At 43.5% G+C, this 14,359-nt stretch overlaps 2 protein-coding genes across 2 annotated transcripts in view; one reads left to right on the forward strand and one right to left on the reverse strand.

The window, feature by feature from the left end:
- The window catches only part of LOC135508128 (estrogen receptor beta-like), a 34,816-nt gene extending 22,121 nt beyond the window's left edge, over positions 1-12,695 (forward strand). Inside the window, 10 exon segments of the mRNA XM_064928114.1 lie at positions 536-1,050; positions 1,240-1,433; positions 4,806-4,922; positions 5,073-5,203; positions 5,206-5,395; positions 6,270-6,408; positions 9,754-9,887; positions 10,859-11,042; positions 11,224-11,459; positions 11,548-12,695. Of these exon segments, the coding sequence (XP_064784186.1) occupies positions 536-1,050; positions 1,240-1,433; positions 4,806-4,922; positions 5,073-5,203; positions 5,206-5,395; positions 6,270-6,408; positions 9,754-9,887; positions 10,859-11,042; positions 11,224-11,459; positions 11,548-11,603 (1,896 nt within the window). The 3' untranslated portion in view covers positions 11,604-12,695.
- Positions 12,607-14,359, reverse strand: part of syne2b (spectrin repeat containing, nuclear envelope 2b) — a 147,625-nt gene continuing 145,872 nt past the window's right edge. Inside the window, 1 exon segment of the mRNA XM_064928115.1 lies at positions 12,607-14,177. Coding sequence (XP_064784187.1) covers positions 13,967-14,177 — 211 coding nt within the window. The 3' untranslated portion in view covers positions 12,607-13,966.

Below are 14,359 nucleotides of genomic sequence, written 5' to 3' on the forward strand. Positions count from 1 at the left end.
CTTTTTCATGTGTTTCATCTGATCAGGCTTGTTATCAGTCTGATGTAGGTGCACATTTTTCTTTCTGTACAACATGTTCTGTGATTTGGATTTGAGTATTCACGTTTCCCTCTTCCATCCTGACTTAATTACACTATTGTTAGAAGAAGGAGTGATCCTCTGAAGTCTCTACAAGTGCACTCGAGTGGCAACAGTAAAAGTAACTGGTAGTCCAGACAAGGTTTGAGACCAAATTAAATAAATGATTTCCTGTTGCATCTGTCCTTTTACAGGCTCAATGTGAGCAAGATATATTACAACTATTTACCACTCAGGATTGGCAATTGAAACTGTTCTAACTCTGAGCAATGCAAACAATGATCTTTCCTCAAATAAACAGATATGATCATATAGTTTTTGTTGAGTATGTACAGTATGAAGAGTGAAGACAACATTATTTTGTTGAGTGACTTTGTGTGCACTTGAGAATATCTATGTGGTATTTGAATGTGACTCTGCATACACTTTCTCCATCCCACCCTCCATGCTGCAGTAGGACTTCTCACTGACTGGTCCCGGTGAGGAAGGCAATAGACGACAGCAGCAGCCACAACGTCAGCCCAACGTTATCCCCAGCATGGCATGTTCTCCTGAAAGTGGGACAGACATTTCTTCCCTGCTCCAGCTCCAGGATGTGGGCTCCAGCAAGGTCCAAGAGAGGGGGAGCTCCCCGGGACTCCTACCCGCCCTCTACAGCCCTCCGAGCGGCATGGAGAGCCGCACATTCTGCATCCCCTCTCCCTACACAGACAACAGCCATGATTACAGTCACAGCCACGGACCCCTAGCCTTCTACAACCCCTCTATGCTCGGCTACAGCAGACCACCTATCTCCGACAGCCCTTCTCTATGTCCACCCCTCAGTCCCTCTCTCTTCTGGCCCAACCATGGCCACGGCCAGCACAACATGCCCTCGCTGACCCTGCACTGCCCCCAGCCCCTGGTGTACAGTGAGCATAACCCCCACACCCCCTGGGTGGAGCCTAAACCCCACGGCCTCAGCCCCAGCAGGTAGCTACAAGCCTTCAACATCTGACACACCCTCCTTTTGTATCTTTTAATGTACACACCTGTCTTATTTGACCTTTTCTTGTCTCCTATAACATCTCAGATGAGTAAACAATAGGAGACAGCCTCTTAACAAAACTGAGGCTTCTATTTTGGAGTTTGTTAAACATTGATTGACGTTCCTTCTCATAGCCCTCTCCTCCACCCTACCAAGCTGCTGGGGAAGAGACTGGAGGACGGAGAGGAAGTGAACTCCTCAGCCAGCTGTGTGGTGGTGAAGGCAGACATGCACTTCTGTGCTGTGTGTCATGACTACGCTTCAGGCTACCACTACGGTGTGTGGTCTTGTGAGGGCTGCAAGGCCTTCTTCAAGAGGAGCATCCAAGGTATGACCACCAGGGGAGCTGTGTGGTATCATTACCATGTCTACCCTAGGGACTGTGGTCATGGTGGCCACCCTCTGTCTCAGTGTCCTGTAAGGTCTGCCACTCCCAAAAAATGTGTGATATATAAATATAATTTGTTTAAAAAAAAAAGTTTTCAGTGTAAACTTAAAACAACTCGAACCAGATATAAAGTATGTAGCAAAGATAATAGAGCTACAGTACCAGTCAAACATTTGGAATGAGTAGGTGTGTTCATTCTCTCAACCAGCTTCATGAGGTAGTCACTTGGGATGCATTTCAATACACAGATGTGCCTTGTAAAAGTTCATTTGTGGAATTTCTTTCCATAATGCGTTTGTGCCAATCAGTTGTGTTGTGACAAGGTAGGGGTGGTATACAGAAGATAGCCCTATTTTGTAAAAGACAAAGTCAATATTATGGCAAGAACAGCTCAAATAGGCAAAGAGAAACGACAGTCAATCATTACTTTCAGACAGCGGTCCCCAACCACTGGGGCCGTGGACTGGGCCGCACGGAAAGGATATATATATATTTTTTTAATTGGTCAAATTAAATAATAATTATATACAATTTTAGGCTATTTGTGCAGTAAGTACATTGAACTTTGTGCAGTCTGTTGGTCCTTTCCTCACCACTTTAATATTTCTGTCACGCCCACCACAGTTTACAGATTTAACTTCAGTAATGCGTGCGCCGCGAGTTCATCATGGTCTGCGTGAGCTGTTGCCCGGCAACTTTGTACTAACTAGCTACGTTAGCTGACATAAATATAAACAAACAAACGTCGCTTCTTCTGAAGGGGCAAGGGCGATACAAGGCCCAACGACCATTGTCGATAATGCAGACAGCTGAACCCGAGACTGTAATTTTTTTTTTTTTTACGAAATAAAAAGAAAGCCTCGTTTAATAGAAAATATGCCGAGTCCTACCTAAAATATGGCTTTATTGCGACAGGTGACTCACATGCTCCAAGCCCACTAGTAGGTAGTATGTGGAGATCGCTTGCAGATAAAATCACCACATTTCAATGACGAGGAAGGGTCGCAAAAACTCGCTTACCTGTGCGACATATTCAAACTGCTAAACAGACTAATTCTGCCACTTCAGGGAAGAATTGACAACGGTCTTTAAGTTGGCAGGTAACGTGGCTGCATTCAACGCCAAACTGGAACTGCGGGGACGGCGAGTGGACAGGGGCATATTTGACATGTTCCAAACATTAGTGGGGATTTTGGGATAGACTGAGCCGTCTTTCTCCCAGCTGGTGCGCGATCACATAGCTTCGCTGTCAACAGCGTTCAAGCTTTACTTCCCAATCGCCAAAGACCCACAACCCATTTGTGAATGTCCCAGGTGAATCGTCCGCGCAGGAAGATCAACTCCTTGAGGTTGCAAATGACGGTGGCCTTAAGTATGTTTGAGAACCTCATTTCTGTCGACCTTCCGGATTAAAATCAAGGCTGAATATCCTGAGATAGCCACAAAAGCACTGAAAACGTTGCTTCCATTTCCAACATCCTATCTCTACGAAGCAGGGTTTTCCGCAATGACGTCAACAAAAACATTGTTACGGAGTAGACTGGACATAAGGAACACCATTCGGGTATCACTGTCTCCCATCACCCTTAAACGGGACCGTCTTGTTGCCTGGAAACAAGCTCAGGGCTCCCACTGATTCAGTGACATGGTGAGTTGCAATGTTTTTATTATATGGTCGTCAGAGAAAAATACAAGCTTTGTTTTTATAATATCATCACATTAGACCTACTTAAACTAAAATGTTATGAAAAAGCAGCTATACTAAACTTATAGGCCTAATCGATATTCTGTTTGTGTCAAAAATATTATCTATATGAGACCGCTCCATGGTGCAAAAAAGGGTTGGCGACCGCTGCTTTTAAGACATGAAGGTCAGTCAATCTGGAAAATTTCAACAACTTTGAAAGTTTCCATATGCAGTCGCAAAAACCATCAAGGGCTATGATGAACCTGGCTCTCATGAGGATGTCCACGGGAAAGGAAGTCCCAGATTTACCTCGCCCTCAGAAATTGCAGCCCAAATAAATGCAACAGACACATCTCAACATCAACTGTTTGGAGGAGACTGCGTGAATCAGGCCTTCATGGTCGAATTGCTGCGAAGAAACCACTACAAAAGGACACCAATAAGAAGAGACTTGCTTGGGCCAAGAAACACGAGTAATGGACATTAGACTGGTGGAAATCTGTCCTTTTAATCTGATGAGTCCAAATTTGAGATTTTTGGTTTCAACCGCCGTGTCTTTGTGAGACGCAGAGTAGGTGAACGGATGATCCCTGCATGTGTGGTTCCCACCGTGAAGCATAGAGGAGGTGTGATGGTGTGCTTTGCTGGCGACACTGTCTGTGATTTATTTAGAATTCAAGGCGCACTTAACCAGCATGGCTACCACAGCATGCTGCAGTGATACGCCATCCCATCTGGTTGGTGCTTAGTGGGACTATCATTTGTTTTTCAACAGGACAATGACCCAACACACCTCCAGGCTGTGTAAGAGCTACTTGACCAAGAAGGAGAGTGATGGAGAGCTGCATCAAATGACCTGGCCCCCACAAACAACCGACTTCAACCAAATTGAGATGGTTTGCGATGAGTTTGACTGCGTAGTGACGGAAAAGAAGCCAACAAATGCTGAGCATATGTGGGAACTCCTTCAACACTGTTGGTAAAGCTGGTTGAGAGAATGCCAAGAGTGTGCAAAGCTGTCATCAAGGAAAAGGGTGGCTACTTTGAAAAATCTTAAATATATTTTGAGTAGTTTAACATTTTTGGGGGGTTACAAAATGATTCCATTTCATGTGCTATTTAATAGTTTTGATGTCTTCAATATTATTTTACAATGTAGAGAATAGTAAAAATAAAGAAAAACCCTTGAATGAGTAGGTGTGTCCAAACTTTTGACTGGTACGGTATTTATTTTTTAAATAAGATCATATTTGAGAACTAACAATCACCAAAATAAAACCTAGACAGTCAGGGAGAATCTAAAATTCCCGACATGTCATGGCATGGGGCCCCCATTGATTTTGTTATGTATTAGTCACTCAGATAGCATAAGAACACAGCATAAATCATGGTAAAATGTTTAGAATTGCAAGAAACTAGCTTTAAAACAGAAACATTTTGTCTCTGCGGCCAATAGGAGGGCCTCAGTTCCATTGGCCCTGCCCCCCCCCCCAAGTTAACTTGGCCATGGCTGCTGAAAGAAATCCTAGGGGTGAACGCTGAATAAGGTTGATTGTAGGTTGATCAGATATGATGAATAGTGCAGCCATGTAATTTCTCCGACTGTCTCCATCTATCTCATCTAGGCCACAATGATTACATTTGTCCAGCAACTAACCAGTGCACTATCGACAAGAACCGCCGTAAAAGCTGCCAGGCCTGCCGCCTACGCAAGTGTTATGAAGTGGGCATGATGAAGTGTGGTAGGCAGCCATCTTCCTTATCTAGTCTAGTTGTGTTTTGAAACCGAACCTTATGTAGTCAATAGAACATTTGGCAACATACTGTAAGCTTGTAGAGGTACAGTATCTTCAGGAGTGAAACCTCTGTTGCTTGTCTGTGTTGTTGTCCAGGTGTGAGGCGAGAGCGCTGCAGTTACCGGGGGGCGAGGCACCGGCGTGTACCTCAGGGGCGGGGGGCGTCAGGCGGGCTGGTGGGGGTAGGGACCAGGGCACAGATGCGTCTGGAGGGGGCTCCCACCCCCAGCTGGAGGTGCACCACTCGTCCCTGACCCCAGAACAGCTGATCTCCTGCATCATGGAAGCGGAGCCGCCAGAGATCTACCTTATGGAGGACCTGAAGAAGCCCTTCACTGAGGCCAGCATGATGATGTCACTTACCAACCTGGCCGACAAGGAGTTGGTCCTCATGATCAGCTGGGCCAAGAAGATCCCTGGTGAGACACCTGGAGGGTGTGTGTGCCTGCCTGCCTGTGTGTCTGTCTGTCTCTGCCTGTGTGTCTGTGTCTGTCTGCAACATATGTGCAAGGCTGAGTTGGTGTCCCAGGTCTATATGTGAGATAGGAGGTATATCTCCAAACAAAGAAAGACTAGCTGTCTGGCTGTAAACCCTTCGCACCCTACTCTTTAACTGTGTCCATTACTGTAGTAGTTGGACCTTAGCCTTCTCTTTATGCCACATACAGTACTGCAGCCAGGCACACAGCTGTGTAGTCCTGTTGGACAGGATATCACACAGGCTATGAAGGGGTTACTACTCCTCTCCTCTCTATCCTGCTGGTGAGCATTGTTCCTTCATCACTCAGGGTTTTAGAGGTGAGCCCAGCAGGTGCCCTCTCAAAGGAGATGGGACTGAGTTCACACACACACTCTTGTCTGAGATGGGGTTTAGGGGGTTTGGTGAAAGAAGGAGATGTGACAATTAGCTTGTATTGTCTGCTATAAAGAAGAACAAGAACTCCACAGACTAGATATACATTGTGGATTTTTGTTTAATCATTGCATGCAAGGTGTCTCAGTATTTGGCTTTGTTCCAATGTCCATCCTTCAGTACTTGTACCAACAGACTGCTGGGAGCGTAGTGTGTCTCTAGTGTGTGAGGGCTCAACCATGCATTTAATCTGTCCTTTAATTAGTCCCTCTAAAGTTAGGGGTCTTTTAGTTCTCTTTATATTCTCTGGTTCCCAGACTCAGTCCTAGTAAAGCTATACAATAGCTACAGTGAACAATGAACACTCATTTCCCACACTTTCTTTTCATCTGTGTGTGTGTGTGTGTGTGCACGCGAGCATGCACATTTGTGTACTACAGGCTTTGTAGAGCTAAGTCTGACGGACCAGGTGCACCTGTTGGAGTGTTGCTGGCTGGAGGTGCTGATGCTGGGTCTGATGTGGAGGTCTGTCGACCACCCTGGGAAACTGATATTCTCACCAGACCTAAAGCTCAACAGGTACAACTGCTTATGTTTTACTACTAAGCTTCAAAATACAGTATACCGGTATAAGATTAAATATCACATCTTTAAGTAAAGACATTTGACATACTGCATTTCCTGACATATCTTGGTCAGTATTAAGTGCATCCTTTTTTATCTAGAAAAGACCAAACTGCAAAATAATCGTTTTTTACTATGTGTCCAGTTAAAAGCATGTGTTTTAATATGTGGGGTTGTGTTGGAAAGGCAGGCCTGGGGTTGCTCATTAGCTTTGACCAATACGCCTGGAAAAGAACACTCACATTCTCAGTACCCTCTGGGGCCAGCATTATTCACTCTGTGTGCGCGTGGGTACTGATAAGAATGATCGTGTTACAGTGTGTTCTCCCTATAAATTGCTGAGGTTGACCTCTCATAAATCTATGAGCTATATGAAAATGCAATAATATCAGTGTTTGCTTCAAATGATTGGACAGAATATTTTCAAATTCCTGATTGATTAGTATTTTGAGGTTCTTAAGTTAAAATGTTGTGTTTTGTTTTGACTTTGAACTTAGGCCATATCAAAATCTTAATTTCCTGGCAAAGCACCTTTTTGAATTGTCAGTAAACAAAAGGTTTGTGTCTCTAAATCACACATCCCACTTTGTTTGTCAGAATTATACATGTGTGTTGTAGCCTAAAAAACCTTAGCATTGGGGTTTGTTAAAACATTGAATGTTGGTTATTTAGCTGTATTTCTGGTTTTGGGTAGATCTGATCAGGCCAGAAGGTTAGGATTTATTGGCCTTGAGAATGATCTCACCCCTGAGACTAAGATCCTGGATGTGCGAGTGCTTGTACTACTTGTCTATATGTGAGTGTGTGTGCTATTAACTTGTCTAAGGAGGTATGTGTCTTTTGAATACAGATGTGTGCAGATGTGCTCCTATATTTATTTTCCTATCTTTGAGTTTACGTGTCTGAAGCCTTAGAGCAGTATATGTGAGTGTGTGTTTTGTTGTGTGGGTTGGTGTGGTTGAGTAGTGTTTCACCTTTTACACTACCACGGCGACTATCACTATAGGCTTAGCTAACCTTGGTGTGTTCCCATAACATGGGACTTATTGTTCAGTCCTCTGGCCATTGTGTGGCTTTGGCACTGTCTCTTGAGGCTGCCATGAAAAACACGTTAAGTAGACAAATGGGTCAGCGTTTTGATTGGACTTTAATTTTCTCACACCCCTCAACAAATTTCTCAACATTAATTTAATTAATTTGTAGCACTCCATTACTAAGAGTTTTTATTACAGTATGTGGGTACCTACTGTTTTACAATATGAATAATGTGCAGTGCCTCCGGAAAGTATTCAGACCCTTTGACTTTTTCCACATTTTGTTATGTTACAGCCTTATTCTAAAATTGATTGTTTTTCCCCCCTCATCAATCTAATGACAAAGGAAAAAACAGGTTATTTGAATTTTTTGGAAATTTTTTTTGGAAAAAAGTATTCAGACCCTTTACCCTGTACTTTGTTGAAGCACCTTTGGCAGCAATTACAGCCTCGTCTTCTTGGGTATGACGCAACAAGTTTAGTACATGTATTTGGGGAGTTTCTCCCATTCTTTTCTGCAGATCCTCTCAAGCTCCGTCAGGTTGGATTGGGAGCATCGCTGCACAGCTATTTTCAGGTCTCTCCAGAGATGTTCGATCGGGTTCAAGTCCGGGCTCTGGCTGGGCCACTCAAGGACATTCAGAGACTTGTCCTGAAGCCACTCCTGCATTGTCTTGGCTGTGTGCTTAGGGTCGTTGTTCTGTTGGAAGGAGAACCTTCGCCCCAGGCAGAGGTCCGAAGCAGGTTTTCATCAAGGATCTCTCTGTCCTTTGCTCCGTTCATCTTTCCCTCAATCCTGACTAATCTCACAGTCCCTGCTGATGAATTTAAAAAAATAATGTTTTTATCTATCTGTTATTTTACCAGGTAAGTTGACTGAGAACACATTCTCATTTACAGCAATGACCTGGGGAATAGTTACAGGGGAGAGGAGGGGGATGAATGAGTCAATTGTAAACTGGGGATTATTAGGTGACCGTGATGGTTTGATGGCCAGATTGGGAATTTAGCCAGGACACCAGGGTTAACACCCCTACTCTTACAATAAGTGCCATGGGCTCTTTAATGACTGCAGAGAGTCAGGACACATGTTTTAACATCCCATCCGAAAGACAGCACCCTACACAGGCCAGTGTCGCCAGTTAATGGCCTGGGGCATTGGGATATTTTTTAGACCAGAGGAAAGAGTGCCTCCTACTGGCCCTCCAACACCACTTCCAGCAGCATCTGGTCTCCCATCCAGGGACTGACCAGAACCAACCCTGCTTAGCTTCAGAAGCAAGCCAGAAGTGGTATGCAGGGTGGTATGCTGCTGGCCATTCCCACAGCATGATGCTGCTGGCCATTCCCACAGCATGATGCTGCCACCACCATGCTTCACTGTAGGGATGGTGCCAGGTTTCCTCCAGACGTGACGCATGGCATTCAGGCCAAAGAGTTCAATCTTGGTTTAATCAGACCAGAGAATCTTGTTTCACATGGTCAGAGAGTCCTTTAGGTTCCTTTTGGCTAACTCCAAGTGGGCTGTTATGTGCCTTTTTTACTGAGAAGTTGCTTTTGTCTGGCTCCTCTACCATAAGGCCTGATTGGTGGAGTGCTGCAGAGATGGTTGTCCTTCTGGAATGTTCTCCCATTTCCACAGAGATGCTCTGTCAGAGTGACCATCAGATTCTTGGTCACCTCTCTGACCAAGGCCCTTCTCACCCGATTGCTCAGTTTGGCCAGGTGGGCAACTCTAGGGAGAGTCTTGGTGGTTCCAAACTTCTTCCATTTAATAATGAATGTTCTTGGGGACCTTCAATGCAGCAGATATGTGTTGGTATCCTTCCCCAGATCTGTGCCTCAACACAATCCTGTCCTGGAGCTCTACGGACAATTTCTTCGACCTCATGGCTCGGTTTTTGCTCTGACATGCACTGTCAACTGTGGGACCTTATATAGATGGGTGTGTGCCTTTCCAAATCATGTCCAATCAATTGAATTTACCACAAGTTGACAAAGTTGCAAAGGGTCTGAATACTTATGAAAATAAGGTATTTGTTTTCTTGTGGGTTTTTTTTTAATAAATTAGCAAAAATATCTCAAACCTGTTTTCACTTTGTCATTATGGAGTATTATGAGTAGATTGAGGGAAAAAAAATATTTAATTGATTTTAGAATAAGGCTGTAACGTAACAAAATGTGGAAAAGGTCAAAGGGTCTGAATACTTTCCGAATTAACTATACTATATGTATAATACATATCTTTCCCTCTGTGTGTTTGTAGGGAAGAGGGAAACTGTGTGGAGGGCATTATGGAGATATTTGACATGCTGCTGGCAGCTACCTCTAGGTTCAGGGAGCTGAACCTTCAGAGGGAGGAGTACGTCTGTCTGAAAGCCATGATCCTCCTCAACTCCAGTAAGTCAAATAATTAGTACTTCTGTACTGTATGAGAGGTTGTGTGGGTTTTGAGTGCGTGTTTGTCCCCAGTCAGAGACCTGAAGGTGAAAGCACCTTTAGGAGCTACTTTTGTAATTGGGCACATTTGCCATATTTCCATTGAAGATTTACACCAGTGTTTTACCCAAAAGACTCAGACTTTTCTGTTTCCATCTACACGGGCCGGGACACCCGTATCTCATGGACCTGCTCTAACTTGGAGCCAAGGCAAGGCCCTGGGTACTTTTCAGCTTGCATTTTCATAACAATGGCTATCTGTGAATTTTAACCTCACAAAGCAACAGTCTTGAATGATGCAGATGTAATTAATTCTGCTCTTTTTTTATTGTCACATGAAAACACAATAACACTATAGCTCACATTAAACACTGGTCACCCCACTTGTGTGGGGGTAAGTCTCAATGGAAAAACACAAGTTGTTTTCCTCTCCCAGGGATCAAGGTGTCCTATCCCTATCAATGTTCACTCCAGGTTTCAGTGGGGTGACTGACTCCTCTGTCTGTCCTCACTGGGGTCAGAGCTCGGCCACCACATACACTGGCTCCCATCACTGCCAGACTCTGTTGATTCTTTTCCAGAAACGCTGGAAAAATACAAATTGTGCAACAGAAATCTAGTTTAGAAACTCAGAGCATAGGATTGCAGAATTGTTTTGTTGGACAGAAGTAAGATATGTCTCAATTCCTCAGGCCTACATTTTAATGTCTATTCTTGTTTGGAATGTCTGATTTATGAAGGAGATGTTTGTAGGCTGAAGCATTTTCTCCCCACCAGTGCCATCTAGTGTTTCAAATACAAATTAATTATATGTTAAGTGATAGTAGGATTTTTTGTTTTATGGAGTTAAAGTGTGACAGGTGTATGTTTGCCAGTGATTCTGCTTCATAAATTAATAGTTACATAGGGTCTATGTTTGTGTCCACCTGTAGACATCTGCTCTACCTCTCCGGAGAGGGCAGAAGATCTGGAGAGCAGGGGGAAGCTGCTACGTTTGCTGGACTCAGTGACGGATGCCCTGGTGTGGGCCATCTCCAAACGAGGCCTGTCATTCCAGCAGCAGTCATCCCGCCTGGCCCACCTCCTCATGCTACTCTCACACATTCGCCACGTCAGGTAGACTACAGCTACAGCAATGTCTCACTCGCAGCAACACGAGTCTACTGTGTCAGTGTCTGTTCAGTCAGTGACATAAAAGCACACCTGCAGATCTGTCCATTGTAATTTCAGTCAGCGACACTTTTTTGGATGTTTATCAAAACGCCATCCCATGCTGCTTCTCTCCACGTCTCCTTAGTAACAAAGGCATGCAGCACCTCTCTAGCATGAAGAAGAAGAATGTTGTGCTGCTCTATGACCTGCTCTTGGAAATGCTGGACGCCAACACAACCCACAGCAGCCGTATGTCCGCAACTCATGACCCCTCTAACAATGACCCCACAGAGCCCCCAGCAGCACCAGCTCCTGCTGTAGACACTCAGCTCCTGCTAACATTCCAAAACCCAGAGGAGAGCCAAACACTCGAGAGCATTAGTAAGTTAACGAAGTTGGGTTAGCCACTGAAGACGTAGAATGTATGTTCACCAATACTCCATGAATCATAATCCAATATGTTCTCCAGGTACATCCTGCCAGGGTGCTGGCCAGCCGAGAGAGGGGAGATGTGTACCTCAGTAAGAGGGACAGTGACAGGATACAGCGTGGGACATGGATGGAGACTGCCTGAGACTGTAAATCACCCCAAAGGGGTGAATGGACTGAAGGAGAGGCCAGACTGGCACAATAGGACAAGTGTGGATCTGACCAAAGTCCACACTCTGGGACAGTGTACACCATTCTCAATAGGCTGACTGAAAGTAAAATCTCTTATAGACTGCAGAATGTGTCATTGTGAGGTAAATATTACAGTTGTATCCTTTTCGGATGTTTTTGGTCTATGGAAAAAATATGATTTGTAACAGTGAATTGACTGTATTTTTGGTGTAATTTCCTTGTATCAATGCAGTTGGTAATGTAGCTAGTAATGAGTACATCTTTTAACCTCTACCAGTCAAAATGTGTCTCCTTTTGATATATTTCTAAACTTTTTCACCTTTATCAGTGTCTGCCGAACAATTCATACCATCCTACTGTAACTGGCTTACTTGGAAAATGGTGCATGAAATCCATGTTGCGAACATGATTTATCAAACAGGACTATAGCAATGAGATGTGCATTTGACATTTCAGATTGTGGGTGTTCTTTGCCTCATACCACCAGGGCACACTGCTATTACAGTACAGTAACTTTTCATGCTGGATGTGTGGAGGGGATGTGTTATGATATGTACTCATTGTAAAAACCTACATTTCAACCAGATGACTTTTGTGGCCTTTGATTTAAGATGACTGCTCGTCTCCATTCAAGTTTATGTGAGCGATCAGAAGCCAAACAAAAACCAGCAACTGCTAGAAACTCACACACTTGTACTTATGCATCCTGATCATACCCTGTCCCTCCTGTAATGATTTGGTGCTTCTGCTGTTTCTGATGTGCAATGTCAAAGTCATGTTTGTATTGATAGAAAATCTACATACAAAGCTTGTCATATAGAGGCATTTTAGCCCCAATGGAATTGCAACCAAACATCTTAAAAGCAACTGTAAAACGTGAATGTAGTTCTATTGACATAAGCACAGATTATGGCAAACAATGTTTATTGTCAAGTAAAAATGAATTCAAGCTATTCATCATCCATAAATAAGCATTAAAAAATGTATTCAACTGTACACCATTGTTTTCTTTGTTTCATTGTACTACAGAGCAGTACAAAGTGACTTGACTATGTACACTAATAATGGAACTAGGTAAATTAACTGTTCTCTGATCAGCTCCAGCTTGACAATTTTTTTTTACACATGAGTAAGCCTTCTTTGTGAAGAAAGCCAAAGCATACGGACAGGAAACCTTCTAGTCTATACGTACTCTTTGATTCTGCATGTACACCGCAACATTAATCGCTCACTGACTGGTCCAGGTTCATGTCACCTATATATTCATATACTGTAGTGTATTTACGGTATTTTACAGCTATGACAGCATCAGATTTTACTCACAATATTCAACCGCAGGAAAGAAAAGTGTAACAGAGCAGCTTCCAGATGGGTACATCCAAACAATTTTGATTTAGCTCTCCGGTGCTAAAACGATTTGTAAGCCGCACTCTATGTCCCCCATCAGCCCAGGGTGGCCCACAATCACACAAGGCCTCTGTGGGAGATAGGGTTACTCACTCACATATGCACATACACATTGTCAATAATTTACCATTGCTTTGTCAGTAGTTTGCCATTATGTACAAATGCACTCATACACACAAAATCATAGGTACACTAGTGTAAATAAAATATTTTTAAACAAAAACATTTTCTAAAGCACTGACTACAGCAAGGCATGTTTGCAGTTGATTCGCTACCATAATTCAGTGAAAATGACATCACAGTGTACATGATTCTAAATCAAATAGACAAAAACAAAATCGTTTTCAGTCGATATGTACAAAAATGTGCTATCCACAATTGGTTGTCCTAAGTAAAATGGTAGAAACAGTAATGATCAATATCCTCAGTACTCTGATCCTTTGGTAGCAACTGCAGTTTGCCATTATTATGAGTATACAGTATCTGCAATGATAAAAACAAAGCTATCAAAATAACTTTAAAATATTTTTTTGTATGTGGAAAACAACTCGATGGGGATAATAATCAACATCTTCACTACATATAAAAATGTTTACTTCAAACCAATGATATGGCTTATTTTCTTATTTTCAGAGCCACATAACTTCATGAGCGCTCAACATATATTAAATATAAATATGTATACATAAATACCTAAATTCAATTTTACTTTAGACAACTTTAAAAAAACATTTGGAGTGGAGAAACAGAACGCTTGGCTCCAGTCTGTTTTTCGGGGCCGTTTCCGACAGTGGTGGATGGGGACTTTAAAAGACGGGGGCAGGGGGGTGACTGTTAGGGGAGTGGGTGTTGTTGCTGTCTCATGTGGGCGGGGGGCCGTTGGTGTAGCGCAGCATGGGGTAGAAGGAGCGGGCAAAGTTGTTGGACAGGGCACAGCTGTAGTCCTCTTCAGACAGAGGCACCAGGCAAGCCAGCACCAGCAGCAGCAGGAAGAGCAGGTGGAGGGGGAAGGCAGCACGCAGTACCCTGTAGAAGAATGGCCGAGCTGAGGAAGAGTCCCCCTTCTCCTCCCTGGCGATGGAGAGAAAGGCATTAGTACGGCTATGGACATTAGAGTCAAACGGATAAAAAAAAGTTGTCTGAGGACAGTCACGGACACTGGCATAATCTTTCTCGGTAACATATTTACAGCAGTAGTCAAGCCCAAGCCCTGTTCTTATCACTCAGGTATTTTGTTCCTACATGTTAAATGA

Source organism: Oncorhynchus masou, chromosome 21, assembly GCF_036934945.1.
Source record: "Oncorhynchus masou masou isolate Uvic2021 chromosome 21, UVic_Omas_1.1, whole genome shotgun sequence".
Classification (NCBI taxonomy): domain Eukaryota; kingdom Metazoa; phylum Chordata; class Actinopteri; order Salmoniformes; family Salmonidae; genus Oncorhynchus; species Oncorhynchus masou.